Consider the following 23,425-nt stretch of genomic DNA (forward strand, 5'->3'; position numbering starts at 1 on the left):
TCCAGAAAGGTGTAAAGTTTATTAACATCTTAAAAAAAAAATAGCTACTGAATTAAGGGGTAGTTCCTTATTTACAAGTTTTAATATAGGAGGCACATTTTAATCAGCATTTCAGATAATCAAAGGGGTACAATATTTTTCTAAGAAATATCAGTATTTTATGCTCTAGGTAGATTAATGAAAACATAAGTGACAGCCCCAGTTAGAAACAGATTAACTAATACCTTAAAAATACATTTAAAAAAGGGTTACTGCTACTGCAACACGAATTTTCACAAAAGTATTCTTGTACCTAATTAAGATGATCTGTTCACTTAGAAAAGCTGGCCTCAGGGCAGGGGCTGGGGGAGCGGGGAGCGACTCATGGATCTGTCTTCATTTAAGTACATGCTTCCAAGCTGGTTGAGAGAGTTAGGGTTTCCAGAGCTTTAGGAGTCCGTCTTCACTGTAGGTGGCAATCAGGTTCTGATGAGGGTGATGTGCAATACCAATCACATCCTTCTCATGGACCTGGAAACAGCGCAGCATTAGGTGGCACAGGCCTGTAATGAATCCCTCTGAAGAGCCTGCCTGAACTAGGTGGGAGGCACGAGGTCGTGGGAGGCTGCATGTTCCTAAGCAGATAGGAGGGAGGACTGTATCCAACTATCACATGGTGACATAGTGTTAAGCCACTGAGATTTTTGCAGATTATTTGTTACAGCAGCTGGCATGAATTACTCCATGTACTTTTATCATACATAGAGCTAAAGTTTTAAAAACATCGTAATCAATTTGAGAGAGTAACATAAAACTAATCTGCCCCTAGAAAGACACAGAGAAAGCGCCTCCTTCAATCCCCAGCCCCCACGAGGAAGACATAATCTAGCTGGCTAGATGGGTGGTTCTCTTCCTTCTCTGCTTTGTGTACAGTGCGCCATCCTGCCCACCTGCAGCTGCACGGTCACTGAAGGACGGCTTTTCCTGACGAAGGAGGTAATTTCATACAAGTACATATGGACTCTCAATGTGTCATAAAGGCCTCTGTTAGATTTTTTATACTGAGGCACAAGCATTGGCCGTAAGCTCTTAGACGCCCTTGGTCAGCAGTACTCACCGTCAAAGTTCTCTCTAGTTTGCCAGTGACTGTGCTGAAACAGTAGAGCACAAAGTCCTCCCCCACACAGTAGATCCATTCACCCCGGGGGGAGAGGGCGCAGCAAACGAAGTCACCGCCTTCTCTCTTACCGGAGCTGAAGCTTCTGACGATCTAGATTGCGCCACACCACAAGACGAAAACAAAACATGGGTGACCAGTACGCAACCTCTTGGAGCTTTTTCAAACCTTCGTTAATATAAACTACACTTACAGATGACATTTTTTTAGCTGATATTTTTACACTTATTTTGTACTTCAGTTCACTGTGATTTCTAACTTTCAAATTTCACTCATGTGCTAAATTCTCTTGCCTGGAAAATACTCATTCCATGAGCTGCAAGGGCAGGGATCCTGAATTTATACATTCCCAAGTCATCAATACTGCTCTTCAGCCTGAGTCCTGCTACCCTGAAGCAAATTCATTACCACACACACAAAATCCTTCCAATCTCAAGCTTTCTGGACACATATTCATACCCAGTTTCCTCTAACAGAATGAGTTGTTCTTCCCATGCAGGATCAAACTCTGTCCCTAAGACATAAATCAACCTGAGAAAAAAACAATTTTTTTTTTTTTTTTTTTTTAAGATTTTTCAACAACTTGAAAGGACAGAGAAGATCAATCTTCCAGTCCCTGGTTAACTCCTCAAATGTCCGCAACAGCCAGGAATGGACCAGGCTGAAGCCAGGAATTCCATCTAGTTTCCCATACCCTAACCCTAACCCTTGGGCAGGGGCCCAAGAACTTCAGCCATCATCTGCTGCCTCCCAGGGTGCATTCATGGGGAGCTGGATCAGAAGCAGAGGAGCTGGGACTTGAACTCCGATAGGGAAAACTACCCCACCACACTGTGTCACTTCCCCTAGAAACTAATTTCAAAAAGCCTAAAGATTACCTACTGCACGATTCCATTTACAAAATACCATTCTCTAAAGGACAAAATGACAATAACAGAAAACTCCAGCAGCTGTGTGTTGCACTAAACCAGGGCAGGCATTTAGCCTAGCAGTTGTCACCAGTTAGGACGCCCACATCCCACACTGGCGTGTCCAGCTGCAAAGCCCAGCTACAGCTCCTACTTCCTGCTAATGCAGACACGGGGGGCAGCAGATACTGGCTCAAGTAATTGGGTTCCTGCTATCCACATGAAAGGCCTGGTTTGAGTTTCTGGCTCCTAACTTCGGCCAGCCCAGTCTTAGCCATTGCCAGCATTTGAGGAGTGAACCAGGGAATATAAAATCTCTCTCAGGGGCGGGTGCTGTGGCATAGTAGGTTAAGCCTCAGCCTGCAGTGCTGGCATCCCATATGGGTAGTGGTTAGAGTCCTGGCTGCTCCACTTCCAATTCAGCTACCTGCTACTAAGCCTGGGAAAGCAGTGTAAGATGGCCCAAGTGCTTGGACCTCTGCACCCTCGTGGGAGACCTAGAAGAAGCTCCTAGCTCCTATCTTCAGACCGGCCTAACTACAGCCATTATGGCCATTTGGGGAGTGAATCAGTGGATGGAAGACTCTCTCTCTGTAACTCTGCCTTTCAAATAAAGAAACAAATCTTAAAAAGAAATAAAGGTCTCTCTGTTCTTTCAAATAAGTATAAAAAACTTATTTTACATGAGAGAAACTACAAAACTCTGATGAAAAATATCAAGGTGGGGCTGGCCTTGCAGCACAGCAATCTAAGCTGCTGCCTATGATGCCAGCATCCCATATGAGCAGCGGTTGGAGTCTCGGTTGCTCTGCTTCTGATCCAACTCCTTGCTAATGTACGTGGGAAAGCAGCAGACGATGGCTGGGTTTCTGCCACCCACATGGGAGAAGCAGATGGCGTTGTAGGCTCCTGGCTTTAAGAATCTATTTTTTCAAATCATGTACTAGGAGGTATGCTTAGAGGATGCACCAGGCAGCTGTGGCTCTTATGCAGTGGCCCAGGGGACGCTGCAGACTAGCAGTCTCAGCCGTGGGCTGTGAACCACCAGCTCATTAGGTGCAGGGCCCGAGGGGTGGAGAGAACTCGGCACACCAACCCTTGGGTCTTCTTCATGCTCAGGAGAGTGCCCAGGCCTGTGTTTCCATAGCACTTGCGATGCATGCCCAGCCCACTCCAAATGCCCCAGTCCACAGAAATGAGATTCCCAGGGAAACCGCGCAGGCATCCTGATTACAAATGCACTTCACAAGGACACCACTGTCTTTCCTATTATTAGTGCTCCAGTTTAGCTCATGTGCTATCTGGGAGACGACCCAAGTTGGAAATCCACACCAGTGTATCTTTCCTAAGCAAACAAAGACTGTTATCTTCAAGTATTCAATAAGGTTCTGAAGGAATCTTAAAGACCAAGCAGAGCTGTATTTACACAACGGATAAGAAAGAAAAAGCAGTACTATGTAAGCACTGCCAGGGAAGGAGGTACTTTTGAAACACCGAAGATGTTTCGTAGGGTTATGGTTTACATAAGTCTCTGAGGAATAAATACAGCTTCCACAGTTCACAGAGTAGTGAACCCGTATTTGGTTACTGGGAGAGCCAAGACCTGGACATACTGGATTAGGAACGGCCCACGAGTGCTGCGCATAGGTCCTATCTCCACACTCACCTGTCCCTGCATGTTCATGATGACCACTGTGTTGGACCTGTTGCACACCACAAAGTGCTCCGGGTTTTTAGGAAGCAGAATCACACTGTTGACAGTAATATCTGTCCCCGCCGTGCTGCCCAGGGATTTAAAGGTGTTTGAACATTCTGTGGTCTTCATATTCCAGATCTGCCACACAAGACATTGAACACATAAATATTTGGAGGGGCATAAAATTTCTAGAGTTTAAAAATGCAAAACCCATAAAATTAGGTTGCTTAAATGAAAACTGAGGAGGAAAAAAGCTGCTTATTTGATTTTAAGTCTAACCAAATACCAGCCTTGCCATGGGTAAACATTCATCATCTATTTGTAGATTAACTTGCATTAACAAAACAAAAGTCACAAACTAAATAATAAAAGCTTTTTAAAACCTATGATCTTTCATTTTTTTCCTTAGTTAACATAGCTAACTGGCCGGTCTAACTGGCTCATTAGGCTAATCCTCTGCCTGCAGCGCCGGCACACTGGGTTCTAGTCCCAGTTGGGCTGCTGGATTCTGTCCCAGTCGCTCCTCTTCCTGTCCAGCTCTCTGCTGTGGCCCGGGAGTGCAGTGGAGGATGGTCCAAGTGATTGGGCCCTGCACCCGCATGGGAGACCAGGAGGAGGCACCTGGCTCCTGGCTTCGGATCGGCATAGCTGGCCGTGGCAGCCATTTGGGGGGGAAAAACAGAAAAGGAAGACCTTTCTCTGTCTCCCTCTCACTGTTTAACTCTGCTTGTCAAAAAAAAAACAAAAACAAAAACAAAAAACATAGCTATCTTTTTTAACTTTTATTTAATAAATATTCAAAAGTACTTTTGGATTATAGCAGTTTTTCCCTCCATAACCTCCCTCCCACCCACAAACCATCCCATCTCCTACTCCCTCTCCCACCCCATTCTTCATTAAGATTCATTTTTTTTTTCTTTTTTTACAAGCAGAGTTAGTGAGAGAGAGAGAGAGAAAGGTCTTCCTTTTTCTGTTGGTTAACCCCCCAATTGGCCGCCACGGCTGGCGTGTTGCAGCCAGCGCACTGTGCCGATCCAAAGCCAGGAGCCAGGTGCTTCCTCCTGGTCTCCCATGTAGGTGCAGGGCCCAAGTACCTGGGCCATCCTCCACTGCACTCCTGGGCCACAGCAGAGAGCTGGACTGGAAGAGGAGCAACCGGGACAGAATCCGGCGGCCCAACCGGGACTAGAACCCAGTGTGCCGGCGCTGCAGGCAGAGGATTAGCCTACATACAGATCAACTTAGTATATACTAAGTAAAGATTTCAACAGTTTGCACCCACACATACAAAGTATAAAGTACTGTTTGAATACTGATTTTACCATTAATTCACATAGTACAACACATTAAGGACAGAGATCCTACATGGGGAGTAAGTGCACAGTGACTCCCGTTGTTGATTTAACAACTGACACTCTATAGAGGTCAGTAATCACCCGAGGCACTTGTCATGAGCTGCCAAGATTATGGAAGCCTCCTGAGTTCACAAACTCTGACCTTATTTAGACAAGGCCATAATCAAAGTGGAAGTTCTCTCCTCCTTTCAGAGAAAGGTACCTCCTTTTTTGATGGCCATTCTTTCCGCTGGAATCTCACTCACAGAGATCTTTCATTTAGGTCAATGTTTTTTGCCACAGTGTCTTGGCTTTCCATGCCTGAGAAACTCTCATGGGCTTTTTAGCCAGATCAGAATGCCTTAAGGGCTGATTCTGAGGCCACAGTGCTGTTTAGGTCATCTGCCGTTCTATGAATCTGCTGTGTATCCCGCTTCCCGTGTTGGATTGTTCTCTCCTTTTTAATTCTATCAGTTAGTATTATAGCCAACTATCTTTAAAATTAACTATGTGTTGGAGCTGGATTGTGGCACAGCAGGTAAAGCCGCTGTCTGTGACACTGGCATCCCATCTTGGCTGGTTTGAGCCTCAACTACTCTACTTTTCTTTATCTTTTACAAGATTTATTTATTTTACTCGAAAGGTGGAGTTACAGAGGAGAGGCAGAGGCAAAGAAAGGGAGATTTTCCAACCACTGGTTCACTCCACAAATTGATGCAATGGCTGCAGCTGGGCCATTCCAAAGCCAAGAGCCAGGAACTTCTTCCGGGTCTCCCACATGGGTGCAGGGGCCAAAGGACTTGGGCCGTCTTCCACTGCTTTCCCAGGCACATTAGCAGGGAGCTGGACTGGAAGTGGAGCAGCTGGGACTCAAACAGGCACCCATATGGGATGCCAGCACTGCAGGCAGCTTAACCCGCTAGGCCACAGCACCCGCTCAACTGCTTCGCTTTCAATACAGCTCCCTCTAATGGTCTAGGAAAATCAGCAGAAGATGGCTCAAGTGATTGGGCCCCTGCCACTCATAAGAGAGATCCAGATAAAGCTCCTGACTCCTGGCTTCAGCCTGGCCAGTGCTGGCTGTTGTGGTCATCTGGGGATAAAACCAGCAGATGGAAGATCTGTCTCTCCTTCTTTCTAATTTTGCCTTTCAAATAAATAAAATAAACCTTCAAAAATAAATAAAAACATTTTCAATAATAAAAAAAAAACTATCTGTCAACACTGTTACCAGCATAAGCAATTAGAAAATACCCTTGGGGCCAGCATGGCATAGAGGGTTTAGCTGCTACCTGCAATGCAGCATCCCATATGGGTGATGGCTCGAGTCCTAGCTGCTCCACCTCCCATCCAGCTCCCCGCTAATGAGCCTGGAAGGCAGTGGAGGATGCCCCCAGTCCTTAGGCCCCTGCATCCATGTGGGGGACTCTAACAAAGCCCCTAGATTCAGCCTGGCTCAGCCCCGGCCACTGCGGCCATTTGGGGAGTGACCCAGCGGATCAAAGTTCAATCTCGAGGCCGGCACTGTGGTGCAGTGGGTTAATGCCCTGGCCTGCAGTGCCAGCATCCCATATGGGTGCCAGTTCAAGACCTGGCTGCTCCACTTCCAATCCAGCTCTCTGCTGTGGCCTGGGAAAGCAGTAGAAAATGGCCCAAAGCCTTGGGCCCCTGCACGGACGTGGGAGAATTGGAAGAAACTCCTGGCTACGGATCGGCACAGCTCTAGCCGTTGCGGCCAATTGGGGAGTGAACTATCAGATGGAAAACCTCTCTCTCTCTCTCTCAGCCTCTCCTCTCTCTGTGTAACTCTTTCAAATAAACAAATAAATCTTTTCTAAAAAAAGTTCTATCTCTTCTCTCCTCTCTAACTTTGCCTTTCAAATGAAATAAATAAACAAACAAACAAACACACACAGAAAAAGCAAGCTATCTTTGTCTGGGTATCAAAACTAATTGAGGGGAAGTGGGGAGCAGCAGGTGTTGTGGCATGGTGGGTTAGGCCACTGCTTAGAACACCCACATCCCACATCGGAGTGGCTGGATAGAGCCGTGCCTCTGCTTCCAATCCAACTTTTTGTATCCTGAGAAGCAGCAGATGATGGCTCAAGTACTTGTGTCCCTGCCACCACATGGGAGGCCAGATGGAGTTCCTGACCCTGGACCCAGCAGGGCCCAGCCCTGGGTGTTGCAGTCCTTTGGGGGAATGAACGAGAGAATGGGGGCACACTTTCTCTTACTTGCTCTTCCTTTCAAAGAAACAAACAAAAAAAAATTTAAAAACCAAAAACAGACAAAAACTAAAAGCAGGCTTTGTAGCATGGGACCCTAGCCTGAGATTCTGATTTGGTAGGTCTGGGGTGAACCACAGGCATGGGCATTTTTTAGAAGTTCCACAAATGACTCTAACACACAGCTTATACCGTCAGCAACTGACCAGAAGTCACAGTGTTACACACACATGCATAATGGAAGCTATTATTGGCCACTTGTATTCCTTTCCCTAGCCCGACATTTCTTCTAGGCATAGTTCTCCACCCTAATGCTTTTCACCTCATCCTTCTAGGCTCTTACAAAGTGAAGGGTTAAATCAGCACGGATTATCTGAGATGTGCTTACTGAAGAGAGGGACCAAACACTGCATGGCATTGCCCACATACTGTTGTTTCCTCTGTACCTTCCCACAGAGTTTGGCACAAAGCAGACGTTTAATAAACAGCCACTATCAGGAGGAAACAGTGACCCCATTGCTTGCTCCAATGTAAACAATCACCTGCCCCCAACTCCTCGCTGAAGCCTATTTGCCTATGAGGCAAATGAACATCTCAGGGATCACAAGTTCCAAGGCAGGGGTGCTCTGACACAGTGGTTAAGACACTGCTTAGGCCGGCGCCATGGCTCAATAGGCTAATCCTCCGCCTAGCGGCGCCGGCACACCGGGTTCTAGTCCCAGTCGGGGTGCCGGATTCTGTCCCGGTTGCCCCTCTTCCAGGCCAGCCCTCTGCTGTGGCCAGGGAGTGCAGTGGAGGATGGCCCAGGTGCTTGGGCCCTGCACCCCATGGGAGACCAGGAAAAGCACCTGGCTCCTGCCATCGGATCAGCGCGGTGCGCCGGCCGCAGCGCGCCGGCCGCGGCAGCCATTGGAGGGTGAACCAACGGCAAAGGAAGACCTTTCTCGCTGTCTCTCTCTCTCACTGTCCACTCTGCCTGTCAAAAAAAAAAAAAAAAAGACACTGCTTAAAGCCTGCACCCCATACAGGAGTGTCTGGGTATGAGTCCTGGCTCCTCTCCTGATTCTAGCTTCCAGTTAATGTGTACCCAGGGAGGCAGCAATGGAAAACTCAAGTAGTTGGGAGACCTGGATTTGGCTACTGGCTCCTAACTTTGGCCTGGCCTAGCTGCAGCTACTGCAGGCACTTGGAGAATGAACCAGTGGATGGAAGCTATTTTTCTTTGTCTTTCAAAAAAAAAAAAAAAAAAAAAAAGAGTTCTGGGGTCTCAGGCAGCAGCTTAACCTACCACACTACAATGCCAGCATCCCATATGAGCACAAGCTCAAGACCCAGCTGTTCCACTTCTGATTCAGCTCCTTGCTAATATGCCTGGAAAGTAGTGGAAGATGGCGCAAGTCCTTAGACCCCTGCACCCATGTGGGAGACCCAGCTCATGGCTCCCAGCTTTGGCCAGGCCCAGCCCCAGCTGTTGCGACCATCTGGGCAGTGAATCAGCAGGTAGACGATCTCTGTCTCTCCTTCTCTCTAACTCTGCCTTTCAAATAAATTAAAAAAAAAAAAAAAAAAAAATTCGAAGGCTTCTAATGTTTTCTGTTCAAAAGATCTGTGAGATGCTTTACCCCCTTCATCCCACTTCCCCCTATCAGGGAAAGAGCATAAAGCAAAGAAGCCTGGACAAGCCATTTCCCAATGGCACTTCAAAGCACACACTTGCACGAGGCATTCTAAAAGAAGGTCTAGAATGCTAATGGAGTGTCTCAAAGATCACCTAACAATTTTCTGTTTGGGTTTCTTATGTCTTTTCTAGGAAATGAGGCCCACTCTTCAATTAACTAAATCTCTGAAAGTATGAGGACTCACTATTCTGGCTGAGAGCAGCGGGCAGTAAATAAGAGAGGGCTTAGTTCTACTTTGCACTTCTGCCACCCTTTTATAAATGCCGTGTGGAGGCCCTAAATCTGGGGACCAGAGGTGAGAGTGATGCACAACAAAAAAGAATCAACTTACATGGCCACTGAGCCCTTTAAGAATTTGTCTGTTAGAGGTGGACTTTACCTACGGCAAGGTAAGATCTAACCACTGGGTGTATCTGTGAAGGGGGCAAGACTTAGGTTTAGGACTCCGTGTCCTTTCTGTTTCAGACACATGATGAAGTTTGTTTGGACTGTAGAGGCTTGAGATTTGGGGTACCTGGACCAACAGTAATTACCCACAGAATATTACTGTCTCACACTCACCTCAGTTTTGTCTAAAATAGTAAAGTGGTTTAGTCCACCACAACCAACACCATTATCACCACCAAAAACTCCTCAAATAACAAAGATGGAACAGACATTCTGAACGAAAGCAGCAGCAAATACTTAACCTTCACAGTGCCATCAGAGGATGCACTGATGATGTAATGGCCATCTTGTGTAAACGTTGCCTCGTTAACAAAGGAAGAATGGCCCCGAAATTCCTTCAGTGTTTTCCCAGATTTTAAACCATGAATTCTATGACGAAACAACAGCAAATGAAAAGAACAATTAATCTTCTACATTTTATGGCTAGGACCAAGTTTAGATGAATTATATAGAAGCTCACATTATTAAGGGAAGAGAGAGGGTTGTGAATACATTATGATTTTCATATATCACACAAGGAACACAAATAAAAGCCTTGTACAGAAAGAGACTGAAAGAAAGTATATCAATAATACCACAAGCTTCTTTTCAGGATGGATCTCTAAGAAACCAGTTCACAAGAGTCACAAACAGCGGGTCTCAGCTGGGCCCCACCCATTGGAATTGGTGAAGAGGCTCTCTAAGGTGATTCAGATGCAGGTGGGTGCACAGACTGTATTCCAGAGAACATGAAATACTGCAAAACCCCTTTCTAATCTCTCTTCTGGGCAAAGCCTCAAACAGACAGAAGAACAGCACTGTGTCAGCTGCACTTTGGGAAATGAGGTCTCAGATACCCTCACTCTCCTATCCTCTATATCCTGTGAAAGCAGGCATCTAGCCTCCCAGTCAGCACATTCGTATCGCACACCACAGTGCCCGAGTTCGATTTCCAGCTCAGGCTCCTAACTCCAGCTTCCTATTACCACAGACCCTGCGAGGCAGCAGGTAATGGCTCAAGAAATGCCACTGACACAGGAGACCCAGACTGCATTCCCAGCTTTGGCCCCAGCCCCAAGCATTTGGGGAATGAACCAGTGAATGGGAACTGTCTATCTCTGCCTCTCAAATAAATAAAAAGAATCATTAGTAACTCCCTCTGGGGCCTCATTATATCAAACCCAAGTGAGGGTAATTTTGGGATTCTTACTTACCTAATTGTCTGGTCAAAAGAGGCACTAAGGATCTGACTGCTATCCTTAGAAAAACTTAGACAGGTGACGCCTTTACTGTGTGCCCTTTCAAATCTCCTTAAACACTGGCCACTCTGAATCTTCCATACCTTTATAGGAAAAAAAAGTTTAAACTTGTAAATAACAGTGTCCCAAAATAGCCCACAGAGCCAAGCAAGATGCAGTGCTCACTAATGTACCAAAATAGCATTAAAAATGCATGCTAATGGATGAATATGATACAGCTGGTCCACACAGTACAATGATAACCGAATCCTTTGAAACTTAAAACTCTTTCCTTGTAAATTATTAAAAACAAATATTCAGACTCTAAGTTCACTTAGCAGAGACCTCTTCTGTCCTTTATCCAGCAAGGATGTATTACCAGCAGTTAAATACAAACCACAGCTAACAGGCTACAGACCATTCCCTAAAATCAAAGTACAATATATCATACAGTGAGCCAGGAGGAAAAAGAGAGGGAGCAAACCTGGTCTGAAGTCCTAGATCTATCACTCGCCAATGGTGTGACCTGAACCATTTGACTGAACCACCCAAGGCAGTTATTATTAGGATGTAACAAGAAAAAGTAGTGATCAGTATAAAGTTGATGTTCAACAAACACTAGCTATTATTATACCAAATATCACCTGTAGGAAACTACTCCATTACAGGAACTCTCAAAGTGTCTCCATCTAATAGCAAATGTCCCAGGGCCGGCACTGTGGCGCAGGTTAAACTGCCACCTGTGACACCAGCATCCCATGTGAGTACAGGTTCAAATCCCCCAGCTCCCTGTTAATGTGCCTAAGAAGGCAGAAAATGTTGATGGCCAAGTACATGGGACCCTGCCAGCCATGTGAGAGACCGAGATTGAATTCCAGGCTCCTGACTTTAGCCTGGTCCAGCCCTGGCTGCTGCAGCCATCTGGGAAGTAAGCTAGCAAATGGAAGAGACTGTAGCTCTTTCAAATAATTAAATCGTTAAGAAAAAAAAGAGTAAATGTCTCTAATTCATACCTTGATTTTTCCATCCTGAGCCCCAGTTGCTAACATTTCTGTATCTCTGCTGAAACACATGCAGAGGACAGCATCATCCATCATCATAAAGTTATCCTGGGCCTGGTACTTAAGATCCTACAGGAACAACAGTTAGCAGTTATCAAGACACCACAAAACCAAGGTCACAGGGCCCCAAAAACCCACTGAAAGCAGGATATGGACTGTGCATACTTCCAAAGCAGAAACCAGTGACACACTCCCATGTTCCTAAAGACAACTGACATTGCTGGGAATAATTTCACACAACTCTAATTAATAGTGTAAAAATATTAACAGCTTAGATGTTTTACTCACTAATCTTTTCAAGGCAATATTTCTCTACAGTTTTCCATTTTACAACTGTAGTAAATTTGAATTTCTTGAAGTATTATTAGAAAGCAAACTTTTTTTTCAAATTCTCAGCTACTCAAAAATAAAGTATCTTTACAATGTTTTCCTAATTATAAAAAATTCTAATTATGAAACTGCTTCGTGGTTTAAAAAAAAGGACAACAAAGGGGCCAGCACTGTGGTATACTGGGTAAAGACTGCAATGCAGGCATCCCACATGCGCACCAGTTTGTGTCCCGGCTGCTCCCCTTCCAATCCAGCTCCCTTCTCGTGGCCTGGGAAAAGCAGCAGAATAGCCAAAGCGTTTGGGTCCCTGCCATCCCTGGGATCACCCAAATGAAGCTCCTGGCTTTGGCATGGCCCAGTCCTAGCCACTGCAGCCATCTGGAGAGTAAACCAGCAGATGGAAGATCTGTCTCTCCCTCTCTCTTTGTAACTCTTTCAAATAAATAAATAAATCTTTAAAAAAAAAAATAAATCCACTATCATTGAGTAGAATTTAGTTCTCTATGATGAAAATCATATTTTTAATCCCTGGACAATAAATAGTAGTCTGGGAAAAAATTAAGTTAGATCCATGCCAACTTTCTCCTAAACAAACGTCAGATGAATCAACAATTAAACAAAATGAAACATAAAAGTACCACGAGAAATTGTAGGGGAATAGATGGATAAATACAATACAAAAAAACAATACCATAAGTCAAGTCAAATAAATCTTTAAAAAAATACACACACACACAGTATTGCTATTCACGGTCTCCCTCCTGTGCAACAGGTCATTAGAACTTCTTTCTCTTATCTAACTGATTCAGAACCCGATAAGCAAGCTTTCCCCATCCTTCCCCACCCCTGCTCTCCCCTACCTCTGGTAACCACCATTCTGTCAACTTGTACAAGATCAACTTTTTTTAGATTCCACACATGAGGTGAGATCATGTGGTATTTGTCTTTCTGTGCCTGTTTTATGTCACTTAACATAATGACCTCCAGTTCCATCCATGCTGTCACAAATGACAGGATTTCATCCTTTTTTGTGAGTAACTAGTGTTCATTACATACATATACCATTTACCCATTCAGTAATAATGGATTTATTTTATAAAACACATTTTGATTATAAAAATAATAGAGGGGCCAGTGTTGTGGTGCGGCAGGTTAAGCTGCTGCGTACAACGCTGGCATCCCATATCAGAGTACAGTTCCTGGCTCTTGGCTTCAGCTTCGCCCAGACTTAGCTGTTGGGGCCATTTGGGAGTGAACTAACAGACAGAAGACATCTCTCTCTCTCTCCCTCCCTCTCCTCCCCTGTGTCACTCTGCCTTTCAAATAAATAAAGCCTGAAAATAATAAATAAAAATAATAAATAATAAGGGTTCTCCCTTGCCTAATAATAGATTAGAATTTAGTTTAACTTTAAATGGGTTTTTAAATTACACAAGTAATACATATTCCTTACAGATCCTTCCTTAACTAAGTTGACTTAGAGATAAGACAAGAATAAGCAATTCAAAGTCAGTAATTCTTCCACTAAGAAACTTACTGTATTTAAAATACTTTACCTTCCGGATTTTTCCAGTAGTAAAGTTCCATACTTCAATGAAGCCATCAACAGACCCAGTGACCAGATACTGACCATCTGGAGAAAATCGAGCACACTCCACATGTGATTTCTGACCAAACTGTTTCAAACGAAACAATGGAATAGATGCATTTTATCCATAAAACAAGTTCCATTTACCCTTTTACAAACCCTGCCCTGGCATAAAGTCACGGCTGGCCCTTATTACAGGAGACTGCAGGAGCGTTTCTACACCTGGACACAGGAGCTGGTGGATGTATGTCCTCTGATCAGTTTTATGTGTAGCTGAGATCAGTTTTTTAAATGTGACGTGGATATTTCAAAAAAGCTAAAAAAGTATTTTAACATGAGACTTAGAACAAATAGTTAGAATTAACCACCATTAACCTTTTACACTCAATACAGCCTAGTATGCTCTTATTGTGCATCTGGGGGGGGGGGGGTAAAAAAGCTCATTTTTGCAAAATAAATGTATGTTCCCTACACAATTTTATAAATAAACTTTCTATTGCTGTTTCATAACCTTTGTTTCATCAAATGATAACATGTGGCTGACCGAATGTAGGAGAACTAGCCAGAGCTGACAGATTGCCTGGTAAATGCATCCTAAGCATTCACCAGTGAGGATGCTCCCGGTAATAGATGAGAATTACAGGAAATCACACAGATGGGAAGAAACAAAAGGAAAGCATTTAGAACAGAAAAGCTTAGAACAGCAGCACAATTACAACGGACTTCTATTGGTCTCAAGGCTTCAGCCAGGGTAAATATACATGCTGCAAGTTAGAACACACAATTCAAACACTGTAAAATCTATATAATCAGAACACAAACCCTGACAGAATCTGTAATATAAAGGAGACACTAAAGTAGCAAATATACTTGTAATTCTGGGAACTGCAGCAATTATTGAGTTGTGCTTTTTCCTGCAAAAGTCTCAGAATGAAAATAAAACAAAAAATCAGCCCTAAAATAGAAAAATAATTTTTCCCAAACTTTACATGAGTCCACTTTATAATCCATCACTGGCACCTTGCCTGACACACGGCAGGCAAAAACACAGTTGCTGAACAGGACAAATATATTGGAAGTTCAGGTAATGCAGGGCTGATCCAAAGAAGTAGCACCCATTCTTTCAAACGCAGGCTTCTTGGGAGCAAGTATAGGGCAGATGATGGCCCAGAGGGCAAATGTTCGCCTGTCAGTTCTGTTAACTTGAGCTGTGCCACTGTTAGGCAACAGCAGGACACTGGCAGACACCAAGAGCAACTCTGAATGTTGTCGGAGCTGGAGAACGAGTTCTCCTTCCCAAGTACCCAAGTTTCAGGCACACATCCTGGTCGAGCCCATGATGAGTCTTCAACAAATGACTATGGACTGGCCAAGTGTTTAAGGATCCTACCTTAATGTGCCTGCTCAGCTGCGTGGGAAACTTTTCTTCTTCCACATCTTTAACAGCTGCTTTGCCTCTAAACAAATCTATGGTCATACCAGGAGGAAGCAGCCCCTGGTGCTGCTGCCACTTCAGTGCCTAGCAGAAAAACAAAGTACAGTAGTTTAGTCAGGTGCTTTTAAGATCTGGTCGTGATTTTTTTTTTAAAGACTTACTTATTTGAGATGCAGAGTTACAGACATAGAGGAAGAGACAGAGAGAGCTTTCATTCCCTGGTTCATACCCTAAATGGATGCAATGGCCAAAGCTGGGCCAATCCCAAACCAGAAGTCAGCAGCTCCCCCCGGGTCTCCCACAAGGGTGCAGAGGCCCAAGCACCTGGGTCAAATTCCATTTCCCAGGCCATTAGCAGAGAGCTGGAGTGGAAGTGGAGCAGCCAGGACTCGAACTGGCACCCACATGGGATGCCAGTGCCACAGGTGGAGGTTTAACCTACTATACCACAGCACCAGCCCCAATCTGGTCATGATTGCTCAGACAAAAAAAAACAAACTGGAAAGGATGACATCCAGAGGAAACCATGAATTATCCAGAAACGTGACCCCAACCATCTCTGATCATACAATTGCAACATAATCTGTGCTTCCTGCAAGAACACAGGCTGATCTCAAGGTAGAAGGGGACTCCGAAAGCCAATAAATCTGTAACTATTTTCCATGGAGATGTGGCTCTTTTATTATAAACAAAATTTGGAAAAGATAAATTTTCCATAGAAATTTCCAACACCCAAACAAGTCACTGTTGGAGCTGGCATGCGGCATAGTGGGTTAAGTCACTGCCTGCAATGCCAGCATCCCATATAGGCGCTGGTTCCAGTTCCAGCTGCTCCACTTCCCATCCAGCTCCCTGCTAAAGCACCTGGGAAAGCAGCAGAAGATGGCCTGAAGGCTTGGGCCCCTGCAGGCCCAACTCCAGCCATTGCAGCCATTTGGGGAGTGAACCAGTGGAAGGAAGACCTCTGTCTCTCTCCACTCTGCCTTTTAAATAAATAAATAAATATTTTTTAAAAAGGCCACTGTTGACACTTTATATACTACATTCTTGCTATCTTTTCCCCTCATACGAGGGTACTTCAAAAAGTTTGTGGAAAAACAAGATAGTTTTTGGGGTAGACATTGGGCACAGCAGTTTTTAGCTACCCCTTGGGATAACATCCACATCCCACATCAAGGTGCCTGAGTTTGATTGATCCAGCTCTGATTCCTGTTCCAATTTCCTGCTAATGTGCACCCTAAGAGGCAGCAGATAATGGCTCAAGAACCTAGGTCCCTGCCACCCACACAGGGCGGAGACCCAGATGAAGTTCCTGGTTCCTGGCCTTGGCCTAGCCCAGCCTAGCTCTTGCAGGAATTTGGGGAGAAAATCCAAGAATGGAAGATCTGTCTCTCTTTCAACCAAAAAGAAAAATAAATGATTTTTTTTAAAGATTCATTTATTTATTGGAAAGTCAGAGTTACAAAGAAGGAGAAGGAGAGGCAGAGAGAGAGGTCTTCCATTCGCTAGTTCACTCCTCAACTGGCCGCAACAGCCAGAGCTGTGGCAATCCAAAGCCAGGAGCCAGGAACCAGGAGCTTCTTCCGGGTCTCCCACGTGGGATGTAGGGGCCCAGGGACTTAGGTCATCTTCTACTGCTTTCCCAGGCCATAGCAGAGAGCTGGATCGGAAGTGGAACAGCCAGGACTTGAACCAGCGCCCATATGGGATGCCGGGACTGCAGGCAACGGCTTTACCTGCTACACCACAGTGCCAGCCCCTGATATTTTTCAAATGTAAGTTTATTTTGGTGCAAAGAGATTTGAAATCCATATATAGTTTTTTAAAACATGTATTTTCTGGGCCCAGCACTGTGGCGTAGTAGGTTAATCCTCCACCTGTGGTGCCAGCATCCCATATGGGCGCCAGTTCTAGTCATGGTTGCTCCTCTTCCAATCCAGCTCTCTGCTGTGGCCTAGGAAAGCAATAGAAGATGGCTTCAGATCCACACAGCTCAGGCTGTTGCGGCCATTTGGGGAGTGAACCAACATAAGGAAAACCTTTCTCTCGGTCTCTCTCACTCTCTGTAACTCTATCTCTTAAATAAATAAAAGATCTTTAAAAAATAAATAAAACATCTATTTTCCATAAAATTTTCAAAGATTTCTATTATGCAGAGTTCAAAATTCTTGCACCAAAACAAAACAGCTTTTTAATATTTTTTTAAATTTGTTTGAAAGGGAGAAAGAGAGTGATCAATTTTTCAAACACTGGTTTACTCCTCAAATGCCTACAACAGCTAGGACTGGGCCAGGAACAGGGAACTCAATCCATGTCTCCCACACGGGTAGCAGGGCCCCAACTACTTGGAGCCATCACCTGTTTCCTCCCAGGGCATGCACCAGCAGGAAGCTAGAAATAAGAACAAGCACGGGAACTGAACCCATCCCAAGTGGCATCTTAACGGGTAAACCAAATGCCAGCCATAGAATGTATTTTCTTTTTTAGACTTGTTTTTTATTTATTTGAAAGGCAAAGTTACAGAGAGGGAGAGACAGAAAGAAAGATCTTCCAACCACTGGTTCAATTCCCAAATGGCCACAACAGCTGGGGCTGGGCCAGATCGAAGGCAGGAGCTGGGAGTTTCTTCTGGGTCCCAAGCACTTGGGCCATCTTCTGCTGCTTTCCCAGGCACATTAGCAGGGAGCTGAATCTGAAGTGGAGCAGCCAGGATGTGAACCAGGGCCCATATGAGATGCCAGCAATGCAGGTTAGAGCTTTAACCCTTTGTGTCACAATGCCAGCCCCTAGAAAATGTATTTTTAATTCTATTTTCCTAAAAATGCTCTAGAATACCCCCATATCTTTAATTAATCTAATAGTAATTATACTATTTATAAAATTTTACTTTTTAAAGAGGAATTAGAAAGGAAGAGAAGAGAGTGAGCTCCTATCCACTGGTTTACCCTCCAAACACCTGCAATAGTTGATGGGGATCCATCACCCAGGTCTGCCAAGTGGGTGGCAGGAACCCAACTCCACAGGCTACCATCTGCTGCCTCTCAAGCGCATTATCAGGAAGCTGGATCTGAAGTGGAGGCAGGACTCGATCACAGGTTCTCTGATATTGGATGGAGACATCCCAAGCAGTGGCTTAATGTGCTGCATGGCACAACGGCAACCCCTGGTCACTCTAATCCTAAATGATTCTAGAGCTCACGATCTTAACCACTCGTCTATATAGGCTCTCCCAGGGAAAATGAGAGGTTGGCCAGCTGTTGGTATAAGCACAGTTGTTAGGATGTCTGGTTTCTTTAGCCCAGACATATGGTTTAAACACAGACGTAGTACCAGGTGCTCAATTACCTGTCCCAGCAATGCCATGAGACGAGACGGAGGCACTACACTGACTTCCCCAGCAAGAGCCTGGGCAATTGCTGCTCTCCTCTTCTCTTTGCTACTTCCATCTGGATATGCCTAAAAAAGGAGAGAAGATAGCATCATTTTCAAGAAATAATCACAAAACTTAAATGTGCTTAATCAAAACAAACAGAAACAAAGAGACAAACATGAAACTACCTAAAGAGCTGCTTAACCCAATTTAGTATAGTTTTTTTTTTTTTAAGACTTATTTTATTTATTTATTTTTTTACTTGAAAAGCACAGTGACACAGACTTGATCTTTTATATACTGGTTCTCTTCCCAAATGGCCACAATAGCCAGACTGGCCAGTCCAAAGCAGAGTGAGGAACTCCATCCTGGTCACCCATGTGGGTGGCAGGGGCCCAACCACTTTGGCCATCATCCACTGCCCTCTCAGGCACATCAGCAGGAAGCTAGATCAGAAGCAAAAAAGCAGCTAGGACTTGAACTAGTGCTCCCATAAGGGATGCCAGCATAGCAAGAAGGGGCTTAACCTGCTGCGCCACAATGCCAGCCCCGCAATTTAGTTTTCAAAAACTAATTCCTGAGGTGGGTGTTTGGCCTATCAGTTAAGAAGCCAGTTATGGGGGCCGGCACTGTGGCACAGCAGGTTAAAGCCTTGGCATGAAGCGCTGGCATCCCATGTGGGCACCAGTTCTAGTCCTGGCTGCTCCTCGTCCCATCTAGCTCTCTGCTGTGGCCTGGGAAAGCAGTAGAAGATGGCCCAAGTCCTTGGCCTCTGCACCCATGTGGAAGACCTGGAGGAAGTTCCTGGCTCCTGGCTTTGGATCGGCACAGCTCCGGCCATTAAGGCCATCTGGGGAGTGAACCAGCGGATGGAAGACCTCTCTCTCTCTTGTCTCTACCTCTCTGTAACTCTGTCTTGCAAATAAATAAAATAAATCTTAAAAAAATAAAAAAAGAAGCCAGTTATGGGGCCAACACTGTGGCACATCAGGTTAAACTGCCGTCTACAGGCCAGCGCCGCGGCTCAATAGGCTAATCCTCCGCCTTGCAGCGCCAGCACACCAGGTTCTCGTCCGGGTCGGGGCACCGGATTCTGTCCCGGTTACCCCTCTTCCAGGCCAGCTCTCTGCTGTGACCCGGGAGTGCAGTGGAGGATGGCCCAAGTGCTTGGGCCCTGCACCCCATGGGAGACCAGGAGAAGCACCTGGCTCCTGCCATCAGATCAGCGCGGTGCGCCGGCCGCAGCGCACCGACCATGGCAGCCATTGGAGGGTGAACCAACGGCAAAAGGAAGACCTTTCTCTCTGTCTCTCTCTCTCTCACTGTCCACTCTGCCTGTCCAAAAAAAATAAATACATAAAAAATTTAAACTGCCAACTGCAGTACCAGCATCCCATATGAGTACCGGTTCAAGTCTGGCTGTTCCATTTCCAATCCAGTTTCCTGCTAACACACCTGGGAAAGCAGTGCACCCATGTAGAAAACCTCAAAGAAGCTCCCGGCTCCTGGTTTTGGCCTGGCCTAGCCTGGTCGCTGCAGCCATTTGGGGAGTGAACCAGCAGATGGATGACCTCACTCTCTCTCTCTTTCAGTCTCTACTTCTCTGTAACTCTTTCAAATAAATAGAATAATCTTAAAAAAAGGCACCACCGATAACACCAGCATCCCACATGAGCACCAGTTCAAGTCCTGGCTGCTCCATTTCCAATCCAGCTCCACGCTAATGAGCCTGGTAAAGCGGCAGGCATTCCAACTGTTTTGGCTCCTGCCACCCATGTGGGAGACACAGATGGAGTTCTGGGCTCCTGGCTTCACAGCTTGGCCCAGTCTTGGCCACTGCAGTTATGTGGGGAGTGAATCAATGAATAAAAGATCTCTCTCTGTAACTGCCTTTCAAGTAAAAAATAAGTATTTTAAAAAAGAAAAAGAAAGGGGGAGCAGGATGGATGGATTAAAGTATATAAAACTTAGGAAAAATAAAAGAATACCAGTCACCACAAGCTACTTGTAAATATACTCAGCAACAAACTAAAGCACAAGTTTCCAGGGACTCAAAGGGCTGGAATGAAACTGTTAAATATTAGGGCCAAGGAACACAAATGCTCACTGAACACGTCAGGTAGTCAGGCTGTACTACAGGGCCAGGTAAGTACTGGGCTAATGTGGAAATGACATCAGAATAACATTTCTAATTCTCTATTAATTTATACAGAATCCTCTAAAATGGGGTATGTACAGAAGACCTTCAGATACTCAGAAAGCTGAATGAGGGGCCAGCATTGTGGCGTAGCGGGTTAAAGCTGCCGCCTACAGTGCCAGCATCCCATATGGGCACCAGTTCCAGTCCCAGCTGCTCCACTTCCGATCCAGCTTTCTGCTGTGGCATGGGAAAGCAGTGGAAGATGGCCCAAATCCTTAGGCCCCTGCACCCATGTGGGAGACCCAGAAGAAGCTCCTGGCTGCTGCCTTCGGATCGGCGCAGCTCCAGCCATGGTGGCCATCTGGGGAGTGAACCAGCGGATGGAAGACCCCTCCCTCCCTCTCTCTCTCTGAGTAACTGACTTTCAAATAAATAAATCTTTAAAAAAAAAAAAAGTTATCCAAAACAAAATCTGCCCAACAATGGGGCAGGTGATACCTGTGTCCATAGTGGAGTGTCTGGTTCAAGCGCCAGCTCTGCTTCCAATTCCAGCTAAAGCACACCATGGAAAGACCCAGATTGAGTTTAGGACTCCTGGCTTCAGCCTAGTTTTGCTCTGGCTGTTGCAGGCATTTAGGCAGTGAACCATGGGTAGAAGATCTCACTCACTCTCTGCCTCTTAAGTAAAATGAAACTAATTCAATAATCTTTTTAAGTGGCCAATAAAATGGCAAAAAAGATCATACTGTTACACATTTCCAAAGTTAAGAAAATCTTCTTTTCAGTATCACAGTCATACCTCACGAGGATCAAAATAAGACCTGGCCAAGAGGTTCTCCAGATGAATGTACCGCTCTGGCTGTGTTTGCTTCAACATGATCATAGGGTCAGTCTGCCTCAGAAGTGACCTGGCAGCACCCAACTCACGCAGTTCTATCAATTCCAGAACAACCTGGACAATGAAAAGAAAATGGTTACTTCAAAACATTCTTTTTTTCAGTAAAACTCCTGACAATATATGTCCTACCAAAGTGATTTCCAATACTGAGAAATGCTTTTCCTTTTCACTAGCAATTTCAGGTGGACAACAGAAGTAATTGTAAATAATAACTTTAAAACTTCAAGCCCTAACCTTTATTTTTCTCTACCACTCTCTCCTCATCTTTTGCCTCTTGTTCAGAACACAGATACTGAAGAAAACAACAGATGGAAATATTTCCACGGGCTCAAGGGAAACCATTCTCTGGTTACCAAAATTTTCTTTGCGTAATTACTGAACTCTTGTGGACTATACAGAAACAAATTAACTTCCCTATTTTTACTTCAAACTACACTACAATCTTATTTGCAGAAAATTCACCCTTCTGTTTTATAAAAATAATTTATCTGATTTTTTTTAAAGATTTATTTATTTGGGGCCAGTGCTGTGCCATAGCAGGTAAAGCTGCTGCCTACAGTACCAGCATCCCATATGGGTGCTGGTTCAAGTCCAGCTGCTCCACTTCCAATCTAGCTCTCTGACTGGGAAAGCAGCAGAAGATGGCCAAAGTCCTTGGGCCCCTGCACCCACGTGGAAGACCTGTAAGAAGCTCCTGTTTCCTGGCTTTGGATCGGCACATCTCCACCCACTGTGGCCAATTTGGGAGTGAACCAGCAGATGGAAGACTTGTCTCTCTGCCATTCCTTCTCTCTCTGTTTAACTCTGACTTTCAAATAAATAAAGAAAAATAGATTTCTTCTATTTGAAAGTCAGAGTTACAAAGAGAGTGAAAAAGCGGCAGAGAGATACAGGTCTTCCATCCTCTGGTTCACTCCCAGTTGGCTGCAACGGCCAGAGCTGTGCTGATCCAAAGCCAGGAGCTTCTTCAGGTCTCCCACATGGCTGCAGGGGCCCAAGGACTTATGCCATCTTCTATGGCTTTTCCAGGCCATAGCAGAGAGCTGGATCAGAAATGGAGCAGCTGGGATTAAAATCAGAGCCCATATTGGATACCGGCACTGCAGATGGCAGCTCTAACTACTATGCCACAGCACTGGCCCCAATTTATCTAATTTTTTTCTAGGTTCCTGGTTTGCAGCTCCTAATACCCTTGGGATTTTTCCAGTGACAGGAGTCTATTAGCTATTCATGAATTCCTTGAATCACACCCAAGTTTTTACTAAGGGGATGGCTCAGGACAGGGACCAGTTACCAGAAACACCAACCCATCTGATTAGGTGCTTGAGGCTTTGAGGTTCTCAGGGGCATAATGGGGAGGGGACAAAGAGAGGGGGCTGAAGATCAAGTTATCAATCAGGCCTACCTAATGGACCTCAGTAAAAACCTCAATGGAGTTTCCAGGGTGGTGAAAACATTGACATAGCAGGTGGGTGGCACACCCCAATACCTGAGGGACAGCACAGAACTGGCTCTGTGTTTTCTTCATTTGGCTGGTCCTGATCTGTATTCTTGATAATAAAATTGCATTCGTAAGTATAGAGCTTCCCTGAGTGCTCTGAGTCATCTGGACAAATTATCAAACCTCAGTGGGCCATGGAAACCCCCAAATCTGTAGTCAGTCAAAAGTGAAGGTGATGGAGACTCCAAAGTGCAGGTAGTATCTGAAGTCAGGACCGTCTTGTGGAGAACTGAGCACTCAACTTGTGGAGAACTGAGCACCAGTTCCAGGTGGTTAATTCCAATTGCCAGAATCCTTCATTTAATGATCATTCAAGAAAGATTTTCAACTGGCAAGGGAGAAAACTTCTACATATACTGCCACACCTTGACAGTATAAGCTTTAAGGGATGTTATGGGCCTATAGTTCTTGAAGGAATGCTCACTGATACTTCCCAG

At 45.0% G+C, this 23,425-nt stretch overlaps 1 protein-coding gene across 1 annotated transcript in view; it reads right to left on the reverse strand.

The window, feature by feature from the left end:
* The window catches only part of SMU1 (SMU1 DNA replication regulator and spliceosomal factor), a 26,734-nt gene continuing 3,309 nt past the window's right edge, over nucleotides 1-23,425 (reverse strand). Inside the window, exons 3-12 of the mRNA XM_002708034.5 lie at nucleotides 21,389-21,541; nucleotides 18,425-18,535; nucleotides 15,035-15,163; nucleotides 13,613-13,732; nucleotides 11,679-11,795; nucleotides 10,642-10,769; nucleotides 9,691-9,817; nucleotides 3,731-3,898; nucleotides 1,097-1,249; nucleotides 1-510 (exon numbers count right to left, since the gene is read on the reverse strand). Coding sequence (XP_002708080.1) covers nucleotides 412-510; nucleotides 1,097-1,249; nucleotides 3,731-3,898; nucleotides 9,691-9,817; nucleotides 10,642-10,769; nucleotides 11,679-11,795; nucleotides 13,613-13,732; nucleotides 15,035-15,163; nucleotides 18,425-18,535; nucleotides 21,389-21,541 — 1,305 coding nt within the window. The 3' untranslated portion in view covers nucleotides 1-411. The remainder of the gene's footprint in view (nucleotides 511-1,096; nucleotides 1,250-3,730; nucleotides 3,899-9,690; nucleotides 9,818-10,641; nucleotides 10,770-11,678; nucleotides 11,796-13,612; nucleotides 13,733-15,034; nucleotides 15,164-18,424; nucleotides 18,536-21,388; nucleotides 21,542-23,425) is intronic.

This window comes from Oryctolagus cuniculus, chromosome 1 (assembly GCF_964237555.1).
Source record: "Oryctolagus cuniculus chromosome 1, mOryCun1.1, whole genome shotgun sequence".
Classification (NCBI taxonomy): Eukaryota; Metazoa; Chordata; class Mammalia; order Lagomorpha; family Leporidae; genus Oryctolagus; species Oryctolagus cuniculus.